This window comes from Vigna unguiculata, chromosome 10 (genome assembly GCF_037176805.1).
Source record: "Vigna unguiculata cultivar grain cowpea cultivar isolate G323 ecotype 2 chromosome 10, ASM3717680v1, whole genome shotgun sequence".
NCBI lineage: Eukaryota > Viridiplantae > Streptophyta > Magnoliopsida > Fabales > Fabaceae > Vigna > Vigna unguiculata.
In genome coordinates this window covers 2,999,465-3,014,536 of record NC_140801.1, presented here as the reverse complement: position 1 = coordinate 3,014,536, position 15,072 = coordinate 2,999,465, and the positions used below count along the sequence as shown (strand labels likewise).

At 32.8% G+C, this 15,072-nt stretch overlaps 2 protein-coding genes across 5 annotated transcripts; both read left to right on the top strand.

Moving 5' to 3' along the window:
* Positions 1 to 537: 537 nt before the first annotated feature.
* LOC114166711 (FRIGIDA-like protein 3) lies at positions 538 to 5,815 on the top strand. 2 transcript variants are annotated; one of them, XM_028051488.2, is made up of 4 exons: positions 538 to 693; positions 1,465 to 2,519; positions 3,285 to 3,457; positions 5,156 to 5,815. In XM_028051488.2, the coding sequence occupies exons 2-4, from the start codon at positions 1,475 to 1,477 to the stop codon at positions 5,579 to 5,581; spliced, it is 1,644 nt and encodes a 547-aa protein (XP_027907289.1). In that variant the 5' UTR covers positions 538 to 693; positions 1,465 to 1,474; the 3' UTR covers positions 5,582 to 5,815. The 2 variants fall into 2 exon arrangements, with proteins under 2 accessions (XP_027907289.1, XP_027907290.1); XM_028051489.2 differs by having other exon boundaries at positions 572 to 693; positions 1,449 to 2,519.
* A 2,610-nt stretch (positions 5,816 to 8,425) lies between these two features.
* LOC114166688 (FRIGIDA-like protein 3) lies at positions 8,426 to 14,237 on the top strand. Of its 3 annotated transcripts, none has more exons than XM_028051455.2 (5): positions 8,426 to 8,597; positions 8,977 to 9,026; positions 10,330 to 11,387; positions 11,554 to 11,726; positions 13,635 to 14,237. In XM_028051455.2, exons 3-5 carry the CDS (start codon positions 10,340 to 10,342, stop codon positions 14,052 to 14,054), a joined length of 1,641 nt encoding a protein of 546 aa, XP_027907256.1. In that variant the 5' UTR covers positions 8,426 to 8,597; positions 8,977 to 9,026; positions 10,330 to 10,339; the 3' UTR covers positions 14,055 to 14,237. The 3 variants fall into 3 exon arrangements, with proteins under 3 accessions (XP_027907256.1, XP_027907258.1, XP_027907257.1); XM_028051457.1 differs by lacking the exon at positions 8,426 to 8,597 and adding an exon at positions 8,677 to 8,782; XM_028051456.2 differs by lacking the exon at positions 8,426 to 8,597 and adding an exon at positions 8,678 to 8,774.
* The last annotated feature ends 835 nt before the right edge of the window (positions 14,238 to 15,072 follow it).

Below are 15,072 nucleotides of genomic sequence, written 5' to 3'. Positions count from 1 at the left end.
ACTATTTAAAATGTTTTAATCTTCATACTAATTTATCTTGGTCAAATAAAATATTATATTTTTCATAAAGAAGTAAATGATATAGCAAATAAAAAGATCATATAAGTTAAAAAATCTATTACATCGTTAGTCCCAACTGGTTAAACATGTATTTAGAGTAGTTATAAAATTTAAACGATATAATTAATAAGCTAGTTTTTATTAATAAGGACAAAATGATAGTAAAACATATACATCAAATGGTTAACAAATAATTAATAATTAAAGATTATAAATAAATTAATTACAAATCATATTATTTATAAAATATTATCTTTAATATTTGTTTATTAATTATTTTACTATTAATTAAGAGATTCAATAAAACATTTTTCAATAATGGATTAAATTTAGTAAAATAAATAAACAATGAAACAAAGGGGTAATTAAGTTTTAAATATTATGCTTAAATTATTTTTTAAAATATAATAACTAAAATTACAGATAAGAATTAAAAGAAATGAAAATAAAAATTAGAAAAAAAAAAGTCACCCTCTTCCCTTAAACTAAAGAGCACATCACACTATAATTTCCTCTTCTCTTCTTTCTCTCTCTCTTTAGTGTTGAAGTTGCAGAGAGAAAAAATGGATTGAGAATTCTCTCTCTCTCTCTCTCTCTTTCTCTTCCGCTTTCACTTTCCTTCGGATCATTCTGGTACTTCCTCTTCTTTTCTGTTTCATTTCAATTTTTTTTGTTGTTTTTGTTTTTGTTTTATTTGTTTTCTTTCTATCGGTTTAGATCGGCTTTGTTTGCATGACTAGAAGGAGAATCCACGTTCTCTGTCCATCGTTCGGTTTTCAGTTTAAGTGATTTCGTTGACATTGCACTCCAAAATTACACTCGTAACGGAGCTACAGAAGAATTTTGAGTTTTTATTTTTTTATTTTTTTTATGCTTTTGTTTCTTTTAGGAATTTGAATTACTTAATGTAAGAAAATTCAATTGGTTTTTAGTTTAACTTATTCTCTTTTGTTGTTGTCTTCTTTCTTGCCTTAATTGTTCTGTTGATATTTTGCGCCAATTTTGCTTCCTTCTATCTCTTTAAATAAAATCTTCAGTTTTTTAGGGTTTATGTTACTGAGACTGAAAGATTTGGATCCTGAACTACTTTCGGCAAGATATTTTGTTTTCATGTCAGGTTTCTGTTTTTGGTAGTGTTCTTGGGAGTTTTAGTGATCAATCAAGCCGCTAGAGAGATTATAAAGAAAATAATAATTGATAATTTGGTGAATTTTTTTTAAAATAAAATATTAAATTTAGTGAATCCTAATAATCTCAGTGAAATTTGTGAAGCTTTTTACCATAAAGACTTGTCTATAATAGAATAACGCACTACATTGTTCTTATTTATTTTCCCTATGAATACCGTTAGATATTACGTAAGTTGACGTTTGGTGATTCGTATTTAGTTAATTTTTTTTTCAGCTTCTTTGCTATGGAAGACACGGATTCAGTTGCTACGCTGATAGATTCTACAACTTCCAAGATACAACAGCTGCAAAAGGCGTTTGCTGAACTTGAAAGTTACCGTGCTGTTACTCTGAACCTGAAATGGAAAGACCTAGAGGAACATTTTCATGGTCTTGAGAAATCCTTGAAGAGGCGATTTCATGAATTGGAAGACCAGGAAAAAGAGTTTGAGAACAAAACGAGGAAGGCTCGGGAAATACTGGAAAAGCGGCAAGCAGCTGTTTATGCCAAGGAGCAAGCCACGTTGCAGGGGCTTCAGGAGAAACGGGATGCTGCTGTATTTGATATTATGAATGCTCGAGAAAAGCACAGGAAGGTTTCGTCAAGTGAATTGGCTATTGTCTCTAATAGGGGTAATGGGGCACTGTATGTGGAGGAGAAACCAGTAGATGCCGTGTCCTTTGCGGCTGAAGGTAAAGTGGAAGAGGTGGAACTTTCTCCTGAAATTGAAACTGTGGAGCTTTCTTATCCAGATTTGGTAAAACTATGTAAAGAGATGGATGCTGCGGGACTTCACAAATTCATATCTGATAACCGTAAGAACCTTGCTGCTGTAAGGGAGGAAATTCCATATGCATTAAGTGCTGCTCCTAACGCTGCCTGTTTAGTTTTAGATTCTCTGGAAGGATTTTACTGTACAGAAGTGTCAAATCAGGATGTAAAGAAGGATGCTAACTTATTGGGTCTTCGACGAACATGTATCATGCTGATGGAATGTCTGTGTGATTTCCTGAGAAACTCAGATTGTGTTTCTAATGTAATTTCAGATGATATCAAAGACAGGGCAAAGACAGTTGCTGAGGAATGGAAACCCAGATTGGGTGCTCTTGACATGGATGCTAGCAATGGGAATTCCTTGGAAGCTCATGCATTTTTGCAACTTCTAGCAAGTTTTGGTATTGCATCTGGTTTTAACGAGGAGGAGTTATGCAGGCTAATTCCAATGGTATCTCGACGTCGCCAAACTGCTGATTTGTGCCGTTACCTTGGGTTGTCAGAGAAGATGCCTGGTGTGTATTTGTTCTTTACTTCATTTATATTCCTAGAAAAAGATCAAAACCTCAAATAAAGAATCTTAGGTTTTGAACAAAAATCTTATACAGCTAAAGGAAAATGTATTTAAGTGGGCTTGTAGTTTTATATTCTATATACTACGTCTTCATATAATTATCTCATCTTCACGTATCATTTTCTTTGAATATAAATTTGGATTTATGTTATGTGAAAAGTGTTTCCTTATGTTTCTCTTTGGTAATAATAAACGTGGCGTCTTGCTCAAGTACCCTGTGCCTGCAAAATCGTCCATTAGTAATAGGATTTTTCCAGGGCCATTAACTGTATTTGACTGCTTTTCGTGAATGAGCATGCAGGATGCTTCTTGCTAAATTATTGGTAGGAAAAAAAGAAAAAGGAAACATGAATTTTAATAAGTAATGGCTCGCATGCTTTCATGAAAGTGATTGAAGGTTAATCAAATCAGCTGCATTATTGTATGTTAGGATGTTCAACGAAAATTAATGAATATGAATATCAATGTTATATAAATTATCTTGTAAGAATTAAGAAAATCTCTAAAACTTATCTATTGCAAAGTAAGCAGTGATGGACATAACAAGTGCAGACCTTCACCTTAATTTCAAAGCATAATCCCCAAAATGGCTTTTGACATGCATACACCAATGACTTTATCATCTATATTAATCCAGAGAGTGAAGTAAGTTATTGCATCTGTTTACTTTTATTTCTAATGATTGATTTGGATTTTTCATGTGCAGGTGTCATTGAGGTTTTGGTGAATAGTGGGCGGCAAATTGATGCTGTTAACTTGGCTTTTGCATTTGATCTTACAGAACAATTTTCTCCCATTCCTTTACTGAAGTCTTACTTGAAGGATGCTAGGAAAACTTCTTCTCCCGTCAAAAGTGTTAACTCATCTCCCATAGCACAGGTAAGTTGTTTAGAATCTGTTTTATTGAGTAATTATCTCTCTGTTGTTCCTTGTAATAATTTGAACTGGTTCTCTGAAATGTATTTGAGTTCTCCAGACTTTATGCCCTGTCTATTGAAGTTGTCTATAATTTTGTAGTCATCTTGAAATTTTGAGCTTGGTAGTTACAGAGGAATGGTTGTATTGGAAGTGTTTTTAGATTGTAGTCAAAACATATTTCAGAAAGAAAAAGTCATCTAGTTGAGGTGCAATCTTATTAATTCTTTCCCAATCTGACTACGCATCCATATTTGTTTACCTATTTGATTTGATTAGGAATTTGGATTAGGTTACTCATTTCATTGAGGTGCAGTTATTTAAGATCTTACCAGATTCCTTTCCTGCATAAATGACTACAAAATTTTACAAAATAAGTTCTGGCAAATAAGGTAGGAAGCGGGCAGCCCGGTGCCGAAGTTCTCACCTAGTGGGGCCTGGGAACACAGACCAAACCCAGCAAGCAGAGAATTTGAACTCATGGCCTCTAGGTCACGGAGCAGTAATGTCATTGCTGGCACTGCACGGAGGCTCACCCTCACCAATAAGCTCAGAATATAGAAATATTAAAGTTGAAGTTCAAATTTGAAATTTGGCAATAGGATTTTGTTAGTCTATCAGATTATGGTTGCCTGCCTTGTTATGACTTAACTGGTCTTGAATTGGTTTTCTACTTTTAGTTTTTTCCATAGCCTTTCAGCCCAATGCTTTACATATCCCCATGTTTTTGAAACTAATATTTGTTTTTTGGACTATGCATCTTCCAATGCAAAAAGGCATTTCTTGTTGCCCTAGGTTTTCAATGTCAAATTCTGATTGCAAAACTTCTGCATTTCATTTCTCTAAGGCCATTGCCTGCATAGCAACTTCCCAGCTGATGAACCTTCACAAATAATGCGTGATCTGTCTGCTTTGGATTGGAGAGTACATTTGTTTCTTTAAGACTTATGTATCTTTCAAACAATAACATAGGTGACTGTTTTAAATGAGTATGATACAAGAAATTTTCAGTTTGCATACTTTGGAGCCATACCTTTATCAAAACCCTATGGAGGCCCCATGTTGATCACTTCAAGGGCCATTTAAGAATGCATTGTTGATATGTAACTGCTGTAGTGGCATATCCAGATTTGCAACAATCGAGAGTAGCGTATCACTACTAAAATTTTCTACGGGTGTGAATGTTGGACGCTTGATGACTCACGAGAAAAGACCGAGAAGGTTGGGGTAGAATGGAAAATGTATTAAAGGATTTGCTTGTAATTGCCTTTATGATAATTCTATTAATTTGCCTGAGTGTTAGCTTCTGTGATAAGCCAAACCAGCAAAAAGAAACACAATCTTGTTCTGTAAATTTGTCTATAATAGAAATAACGAGATTTTACATTGCTTCCGTTAAAACAACGAGGACAGAAATACTCTGATTCCAAAAAATTAGAGGGATGAGAAGTTAGTCAAGTCCATCCAAAAATTGAGGGAAGAGATATTCACTCACTGTCTTGGTTTGTGTGAGAGTTGTACCAATGCATGACAAAAGCATACTTTGGTCCTTATTTCTATGCTTGAAGATTTCTGATCTTGATGTTTGATTTTAAACCTGTTTGTGTGTGAATATATATTTGTCCCTTATGTGATATTCCTAATTACATGCCACTGTCTCAGATTGATGTTAACGAGCGAGAGCTGATTGCACTTAAGGCTGTAATTAAGTGCATTGAAGATCATAAACTTGATGAGCAGTATCCTGTGGAACCTCTCCAGAAACGAGTGAGCCAACTGGAGAAGGCGAAGGCTGACAAGAAAAGGGTAACTGAAGCAACAAAACCTCAACCCAAGAGACCTCGTGCTAACAGTGGTGGATATGGTCCACGTGTCACTAACTTTCCATCTGACAAAACTTGCTATGCTAGAGTTGCTGACAGGTATCCTCCTCCTCCTCAATATGTGTATGACCGATCTTACATGTACCCTGCACCAGCTGACAATCACTGCGCCCCTCTCATGGCTTCTGCAACTTATAACATCTCTCCTAATCCTGCCAACTACTTTGGGAATGGTTATCAGTACCAAGCCACATATCTCCACTAGTTAGCATGCGCGCCACACACGGTGAGCAGATGACCACGACCCCCTTTGTTTAATATTTAGTCTTAAGTCTTAACCCTTAAGCTGTTGTATGTTGCACTTTATCTATGTAGTTTTAAGAATCGCTGAAACTGATCAAATCTCTCATCTTCAAATTTTAACTTCTGTACTAGAACATATTCTGATCCTCTAATGTATGCACCCTGTTACCTTTCTACTATATTTTCTTCTTTCTTAGATCTCTCATTGCCACTTCTCACTGCATCTTAGGAACTAAACTCATCACTGAATTCATGGTTCTCTCTCTTTTGAACTGTAGAGTAGGCCTCGTGACATAGATCCATAAAATGAGTTTAATAGCTAATGATCTTTAGTGTAAGCTTTTGTACTCTGTTAATCAGATTCTTTCACAAACGCATTTTTTATGTGAATTTTTTTTATCACCACTAAAATATCTTGCTAACGACACATATAAGATCTTTTTGATTGGGATGTAGTGAAGAGCCAAACATAAAAGTAACAAAGTAAATCGGAAGGAAGGACATGAAATAGGTTTCAAGCATTTGGTAATAAAAAAAAAATGCAAGCAACAATTTATGCAGCAGAAATTGACTTCCATGCTCAAATTTGCATTTTTACCTTTTTTCCTTCCTTTATTCTCTCTTTATTTTTTTATTTATTTAGGGGAGAATGTTTATGGAAAATTATAGATTCAATATGATGGTCATCAATTTCTTTTAAGCTTATAGTATTCTTAAAAGTACATATTTAATATATTTTATTGATAGTTTACTTTATAACATCAATTTCCCTCTAGTATATATATTTTTTAATTCAAACTTAGGCTAAGCTAATAATATACTATTTTTTTTATTAAATTAGTCAATTTTAGTTAGAGAGATAAAATAAGAAACTTGATTTTCTTATTAATTTGTAATGGGTGAAGTCAAAACTTGCTGCTTACAAACATTATTCATAGGAGATCAGACATTTTAGTGATTGCATTAATGTGATTTATAATAATAAAAAAATTGCTTTTACAATAATTGCTTTAAGATTAACTGTTTATTCTTAATTGACTTAAATAGAATTTTACTCTTATTTTGATTAATCTATGTACAAATTTGTTTTTTTTAAAGAGACGTGTGATCCTATTAAAAAAATATATACAAATTTGGTTCATTCTTTAATTTATCTACTTTTATTTTTTGAACTTCTTACACTTTAATAATTAAGTAATCTCTTGTAGTACGTTAAATGAATATGTTAGCTCTAGGTCTAATTAAACCAAAAGAAAAATGCAAAATTAAAGATCGAATTAAAATTGAGATGCTTACAGGAGGACCAAAAAAAGGAGTAAAATAAGGATACCAAAATCATGTTTAAGTGTTTTTGGTTAATTGATAATATAAAAACATTTACACTATCATTCTATAACAATTAAACTATCCTTTTAGTTATAATGAAAAATATGATTGGAAAAGTAATAATAAATATTTTCATTAAAATGATGTTAAACATTGTGATGGAATATAGTTCCTACATCCCAAACTTATTACGGTTTTTTGTTTAAATAATTATTTTATTTAAAAAAAAAATCTTAAGTTGCACTAATTATTTAACTTATAAATAGTTGAAAAAATGAATGGGTACACTTTTAACTATAAATATTACATGTGTTTCATTCTAAAGATAAAAAAGTTATATTAATCTTCGTTTTCTATTAATAAGTGATAGATATAAAATTTGTATTTCATCTTATTTCTACTGGGTAATGTATATTCATGTTTATGGCAACTAAATATTAATTCAATATTTTTTATGAAGATGTAATAAAAATATTAAAAAAAAATTAATAAAATACTATGGAAATTTTAAAGCAAAATGCCAAATAACCTAAAATTATTTTAATAATTAAAAATATACATACTGTTTTTGTATGTGATTTAAAAATTCTTATTTCCCAATATTCATTGTCAATCTAGAGTTTGGATTTGTCATCTTTACTATTGAACTATTAACAGAGTATTATTTTTAGTATTATTACCTGATGCCTTAAAATAATTAATAATTGTTGCATACATTCTTGAAAATTACAAAGTATAAAATTGTGTGAATAATATACAGTTTGATATATAATAATATTTGCATACCATTTTAGTATATATAACTGTCACCGATGTTATAGTACGATAGTTAATAATACTATTTCATTTATTATTCTTTTCAATATTTAAATATGATATGACATAAATTTTACATTTTTTTTTAATTTTATGTATTTTAAGATATATTAATTTTTTAATATATTTTAAATTATTAAAAAATACGTGACTGTTGTAACAGCTCCCGAGAAGAATATCTGTTTGTTAACTTTGTCGAAGACACCGTCCATTCACTCCACTCACTCACACACTGCGCAGTTTCCTCAATCCTTTTCTCTGTCTGTTACGGAAAACGCCAATTCCAAAACGGACCTCTCAAAAATAGAAATTCCCATCAAATACAAGAACTAAAATGATTGATTTTAGGTCAAATTATCTTTCACTTTTTATATTTAAAATTATGCTTAATATATGTTACTTTTTTTTAGGATTTCAGACACTAAAAACTAAAAATAAAAAAATACATGCAGATAAATAAAAAAGATTTGGATGGTATTTGTAGAAATAATAAGGATTGACTATTTAATACAGAAAATAAAAAGTAAATTTTGGGTAACTGTAAATATATTAAATAAATTTCATTCTTGTAATTTAATTTAAAAAATCTTATTGTTTAAAAATACTAATTTTAGAAGGAAAAAACAAAAGACTGTAGAAAGAATAGTGAAGAAAGAGTGTCAGAGACACACTCTATTAATTAAACAAACACTCCCACCACATATTCTTTTCTTCGTCTTCTTCTCCTCACTTCTCTCTCTCCTAGGGTTTCACGTTTCTGTGAGAAAATGGATTGAAAATTTCTCTCTCTTTCTTTCTCTTTCTATTTTTTTTTTATTTTTTTTCTCGTCAATTAGGTAACTCTTATTTTCTCTCTCTTTCTATATATAAATATGTATATATTTCCGTGATTTTGTTTTCTTGCTGTCGGTTTAGATCGGCTTTGTCTGCTTATGCGGAGCAGGAATCCGCTTACTGCGTTCGTCGATTGAGAGATTTTCGGAGCATTGTGCTCGAAATCTGCTCACTTAACTGTACTGTGGTGAATTGTGCTAATTTTCTGTTATATGCTCAACTGAACTTTTGATTTTATTCGGTGATTTTTATTAAATTTTTAGTGTGGTCTTGAGATATGCTTTGTTAATTTTTTTATGAGTTGTCTTTTGATGGTTGAAATTGCCTTGCCTTAGCTGATGAGTAGAAATGTTTTGCTGATTTGCCCCTGTTTCCATTTAGGGTTTTTATTGGCGTGATTCGGAAGGGTTTGGATCTGGATATCTTCGTTGGTAAGTTTCTTAACATTTATTTTTAATTTTTGTTTTTGGAGTCTGAAGGTCGTTTTAGTAACTAATTAAGCTGACCGACGAATTATAGAGAACTGAACAGGTGAGGATTCCGTGGAAGGTTAAAATTTGATGCCAAAAATAGTTAATTAAGTAGATTGAACTCGGGTGTTGTTTTGAAATTTTAGCTGGAGCTTTTTGATGATGTAATAAGGCTGGCTTCGCCCGTAGTGTACTTAAATGAGTTGTCTGTGTGGGAAGATGTGCTGGATTCTTTTTTCTTTTTCACTCATAGTATTAACTTTAGCTGTAGGGTACTGCTATTATTGTGTAAGGAACTGTGTGCTCTGCCGTTCAAATTATATTTCAGAGTATAGATAATGATTACTAGTGGACAATCTTCTAATAAGCTTTCTTTTGTTTATTTCGAGTAAAGAAGAAACTGTTGAATGGGAATTTCACCACTATCAGTTATTTCTTCACTCGTGAGAATCGTAATCCTAATGTGTAAATGTCATTGCAAATTGGAGCATAATTTTTCTGAATGCTGATCATTCTTTGTGTTCATGCTAATAATTTTCATTTCTAAATCTGTAAGCAAACTTCACTATATGGATGTAGTATCTATTTTGTGTGAATATCTATAATATGTCATTAATACTCTGTAATAGAAAAAGTTGGATTTTTGTTTGCAATAAAGTCTTCAGTTTGTGTGCTTAACTGGAAAATCTTAAAATCTAGGTCGTGATTGATTATTTTTAAAAATTCTCTCTAAATCTTGCTATAATAACCAATTATTTCTTCATAACAAGCTGGATTAAGCACACACTTTATCGAGGAGGGAGTTTTTGGGGGAGCACACATTATTAATTGTCGGTCTTCATTACAAAATTTGTAAGCTACTGAGTTCTGAAATGTATACGAAGTTAGAAACTTCAACCTTACACCCTAAAATATATACTTCACAGTGTTGTGTTCAAAACACTGCCAAATACTCATGTTTGACAAAATCCTATTCTAGGTAATTGATTATGCTTTGTCATAACCCTAAAACCCTAAGCCATCTTAGCTTTTTCTCTCGACCTTCATCATTGATGTTCTCTGTGACAACTTTTATCTGTCTTTTATTGTTTTATTTTTCTTGCATCTGAATAGTACAAATATTGTTTTCTCATATGGTGAATGTATGACTATCCTCATATCAAGATGATGACTATTTTCCTTGATGGTATATGTTTAGTTCTTGCTACTGCACATGGTCTGTCTACAAAATTCTGATTTGGTTTTGGTTTCATTTTATCTTCAGCTTCTTCGCTATGGAAGACTCGGATTCAGTTGCTACACTGATGGACTCTACAACTTCTAAGATACAGCAGCTGCAGAAGGCATTTGCTGAACTTGAAAGTTATCGGGCTGTTACTCTTAACATGAAATGGAAAGAACTAGAGGAACATTTTCATGGTCTTGAGAAATCCTTGAAGAGGCGCTTTCATGAATTGGAAGACCAGGAGAAAGAGTTTGAAAACAAGACAATGAAAGCTCGCCAGCTGTTGGAGAAGCGGGAAGCTGCTGTTTTTGCCAAGGAGCAAGCTTCGTTCCAGAGGATTCAAGAGAAAAGAGACTCTGCTGTATTTGCCATTGTAAATGCTCGAGAAAAGCACAGGAAGATTTCATCACGCGAATTGGCTACTGTCTCAAATGTTGGTAAAGGAGGGATAGTAGTTGTGGAGGAGAAACCTGTGGATACTGTGTCCGCTGCAGCTGAAGGTAATGTGGAAGATGTAAAACTTCCTGAAAATGGAAATGTGGAGTTGGTGTCTTATCCAGAGTTGGTGAAATTATGCAAAGAGATGGATGCTGCTGGAATTCGCAAATTCATATCTGATAACCGTAAGAACCTGGCTGCTGTAAGGGATGAAATACCAAATGCATTAAGAGCTGCTCCTAATGCTGCCCGTTTAGTTTTAGATTCTCTGGAAGGATTTTACTGTACGGAAGTGTCAAATCAGGATGTAAAGAAGGATGCTAACTTATTGGGTCTACGGCGGACTTGTATCATGCTGATGGAATGTCTTTGTGATTTCCTGAGCAACTCAGATTGTGTTTCTAATGTAATTTCAGAAGATATCAAGGACAGGGCAAAGGCAGTTGCTGAAGAGTGGAAACCCAAATTGGATGCTCTTGACATAGATGCTAGCAATGGGAATTCCTTGGAGGCTCATGCATTTTTACAACTTGTAGCTAGTTTTGGTATTGCCTCTGGTTTTGATGAGGAGGAGTTATCCAGATTGATTCCAATGGTATCTCGACGCCGTCAAACTGCTGATTTGTGTCGTTTCCTTGGGCTGTCAGAAAAGATGTCTGGTGCGTATTTGATCTTTATTATACTTGACATGAATTAAAATTTTATATAAGCTATAGGAAATTTTGAATTTTGAGCTATATTTTTACAAGGAATAAGTTTTAATTATTTTGTTTATTCTATATTTATTTTGTTTTTAGTGTTTCATTTTACTTTTTGGATATGCAGGTGTAATTGAGATTTTGGTGAACAGTGGGCGGCAAATTGATGCTGTTAACTTGGCTTTCGCATTTGATCTTACTGAACAGTTTTCTCCCGTTTCTTTACTGAAGTCTTACTTGAAAGATGCAAGAAAAGCTTCTTCTCCTGTTAAAAGTGTTAACTCATCTCCCACTGCACAGGTGTGTTATTGACTTGAGTTTCTGCCATATTAAGTAATTATTCCACCATTGTGTTCTTTTCACTGCTTGAGCTAGTTATCTGAGATATTGCCTAGCTTTTGTGTTTTCCCTAATATTGTTTTTGCTTAGAGTCATAATTGCATGACACTTGTGTCATTTTGCTAGAACAGCATATAAAAGCTAGGCCTCTTATCACATGAAACGCTAGAAAAGTTTCTGATAGGACACTTGTTTAAGATGAATGGTGGAGTTAGAGAAGGGCTGCCGATGCGGCTATTAGTTTGAATATGAATGATTATTTGGAGAGGGGAAGGAGTGTGATCATCATCAGGAGTTTTTTTCTATTAAAGACTTGAGGGGTTGTGCCAGGGGACTCATCTGTTTCTGAAGAGATTAGCTCTAGGATTACTGGGGTCATCCTTTATAATGGTTTTTCTTTCCAATAATTATGTTTCGTGTTTCTATTCATTCTGGTTCCTACCAGTTTCTTAGCAGATAGAAACACACTCTTCAAAATGTTGAGGCCTGTTGGTAAAACTGTTGAGCTGGAAGGCCTTCTTACGCCATTCATGTTTGTTTGAGGAAAAAAATTTAGCCAACAAAGACTCCTCTACGAGAATAAAATATTTTTGCTTAAATCTATATAGCGGCAACAAATATATTATGGTTAAAAAGTAATTTAGTGCCAAAGCCTCATGAAAGTCTAAATGAAATACAAAAATCACTTGATTTTAGAGCTTGCTGTCTTTGATGTTTAGGACCTAAAGGATAGGCTTGTCGTGAAAGCTCTTGAAGTTTTTAATTCTCAGTATACAATGTACAGTGTACACAGAGCTTTTGGTTTGTTATTTGACTTATGATATGATTGGTCAGTGATTTAGTTTATTGTATTGCTGATCCTCATTCTTCCTTTAAATCTAAACTCTTCTTTTTCTGTAAATTGAATTTCAATGGTTTTTTAATAAGAAATTATCAATAATTAAAATTAACTTTATATCACAATTTAAACTATTTGCATTGTAAATCCAAAATAACTTATATATTCAAATATACTTTTTATGATGATTTTAATTTTATATAATTATTAATTTATATATTAAAAACATTTTTATATTTATGAATTATATTATAAAATAAGTATTTATTTTTTGCAATGCCTAATTTGAAATGCTAGTTTTTGCTTATTAGCCAACTTGGCTAAAATATGCAACAAGCCGTCCAATATCTTTGAACATTTAGTAAGAGAATCTTCACAATTAGGGGCAGGCAGCGTATCGAAGTGGTGGTGGCTTTGTAGTCCCCAAAGTAATCTGTTAGATTTGGCACTATTAACTTGAATAGTGTAACCACAGCTGGGAATAATTTAAGTGGATAGGCAATTCGTACAGTGTTTGCCTTGGACGAAGAAGATAAACGTCAGTGTAAATGGATAACAATATTCCCTTTCTTTATTCATGCATCTCCCAATCATACCCATGCTTGTGGATAGTGGCTTATAGAATCTCTTGGCTAAAGTATGGGATGAGCAGGATGTGGATGGGTGGGGATGCTGACCCCGTATGGGATTAGACGGATAAAATTCTAGTTGTTGTTTGTTTAACAGTCAGTTTCTGTCAAGCTGAATCAGAATAAGTGGACACATCATCCTGTTCCGCATGTAGATGTAATGGCTTTAAGATATTTTACTTATTACTCCTGTTGAAATTTATGAAGCGCGGCATTGGGGTACTGAAATAATAAGCAGACAAAAACTGCTTGATCCCGAATATTGAAGGAATTGAAATACGAGCACAAACATATCTTGCATACTTCTGATGAAATGCATCTGTTTGGTTCTTAATTGGCTTTTTGCGGTGATATACTGTTTTTATTCTCTCCCTTTAATATTTGTACCGACTTTTGTCTCAGATTGAGGTTAATGAACGAGAGCTGGTTGCTCTTAAGGCTGTAATAAAGTGCATCGAAGAACATAAACTTGATGAGCAGTATCCTCTGGATCCTCTGCAGAAACGATTAATACAGTTAGAGAAGGCGAAAGCTGACAAGAAGAGAGAAACTGAAGCAACAAAACCTCAACCGAAGAGACCCCGCGCAAATGGTGCGGGATACGGTCCACGTGTCACTAACATCCCCTGTGATAAAACTTCGTATGCTAGAGTTGCTGACAGGTATCCACAGTATGTATACGAGCGACCACCGTACATGTACCCTGCACCAACTGATAATCATTGCCCCCCTCTCATGAGCACTGCAACGTATAACATCTCTCCCAGCCTTGGCAACTACTTTGGAAATGGGTATCAGTACCAAGCCACTTATCTCCACTAGTTAGGTGAGATGTGAGAACGGGGTAATTATGATCCTTTTGTTTAATATCTAGTCTTAACCTTTAAGCTGTTGTATTGTTGCACTTCCTCAAATGTAGAGGTAAAATTTCATGCTTAAGTTTAACTTTTGTAGCACAACATATTCTGATCCTCTAATGTATGAACTCTGTTCTCGTTTTGTACACTCTTTGCTTTCATGCCTTTCTACTCTATCTTTCTCGCCTTCCATCTGTGGTTGTTTAGGTTAAAATTCATTATAAACCACCAATTTTGGAAGTTTCTCGTATCATGATTTTCTATTATAATTTTGGTAGTTTTTTTTGAGTGTTACTAGTAGTAGTATGTGTTGTGGAGCAACTTTTTCTAAACATCCTTTTCGTCTTTGGGTAGAACGGAAAACATAACCGATTCAGTGTGGATAACAATTTTAAATCATGTACCTTTATCATTGGATACTTGGCAGCTTCTTCGTTGTATTTTATTTACATACCGTTTTGTTTAACAGACTAGTGAAGTATTAATTTTAAATTATGAAAAACAAGATACTGATAGAAAATAAATCGACTTCTACGATAAAATATACAAAGTAATTAAACTTTTTACATAACGTATCATAAATAAAATTCTCTAATTTATTAAAAATTATTTAATTATTTAATTTCTCGAATATTAATTATAGAGTATAGCATATTATACACACTATAATAAAATTATCAGGCCCTTTTATCCACGAAATTGTTGTAATTTATTAGAAATCGCAAGCTTTTTTTTATGTGTTCATCATCATAGGGAGTTTAAGTGATTTGTTTGGATGAAGCAATCTAAGAGAATAATTTATTTATTTGAAGAATTTAATTTTTTTAAAAGTAAAATGACTTATTTGGATAAAAAAAGGAAATTGAAATTAAGAAATTTTTAAGAATGTATTTCAAATTCATTATTATTTGAAATATACTTAAAAAAGAAGGAAATTGAAATTTCACAAGTTGTAGAATCTTCATTGGTCAAAATAAGAACAA

Coding starts and splice junctions, on each gene's coding strand:
- LOC114166711 (XM_028051488.2), top strand. CDS start 1,475: ATGGAAGACACGGATTCAGTTGCTACGCTGATAGATTCTACAACTTCC. Junction 2,520..3,284: donor GTTGTCAGAGAAGATGCCTG/GTGTGTATTTGT, acceptor TTTCATGTGCAG/GTGTCATTGAGGTTTTGGTG. Junction 3,458..5,155: donor ACTCATCTCCCATAGCACAG/GTAAGTTGTTTA, acceptor CCACTGTCTCAG/ATTGATGTTAACGAGCGAGA.
- LOC114166688 (XM_028051455.2), top strand. CDS start 10,340: ATGGAAGACTCGGATTCAGTTGCTACACTGATGGACTCTACAACTTCT. Junction 11,388..11,553: donor GCTGTCAGAAAAGATGTCTG/GTGCGTATTTGA, acceptor TTGGATATGCAG/GTGTAATTGAGATTTTGGTG. Junction 11,727..13,634: donor ACTCATCTCCCACTGCACAG/GTGTGTTATTGA, acceptor CTTTTGTCTCAG/ATTGAGGTTAATGAACGAGA.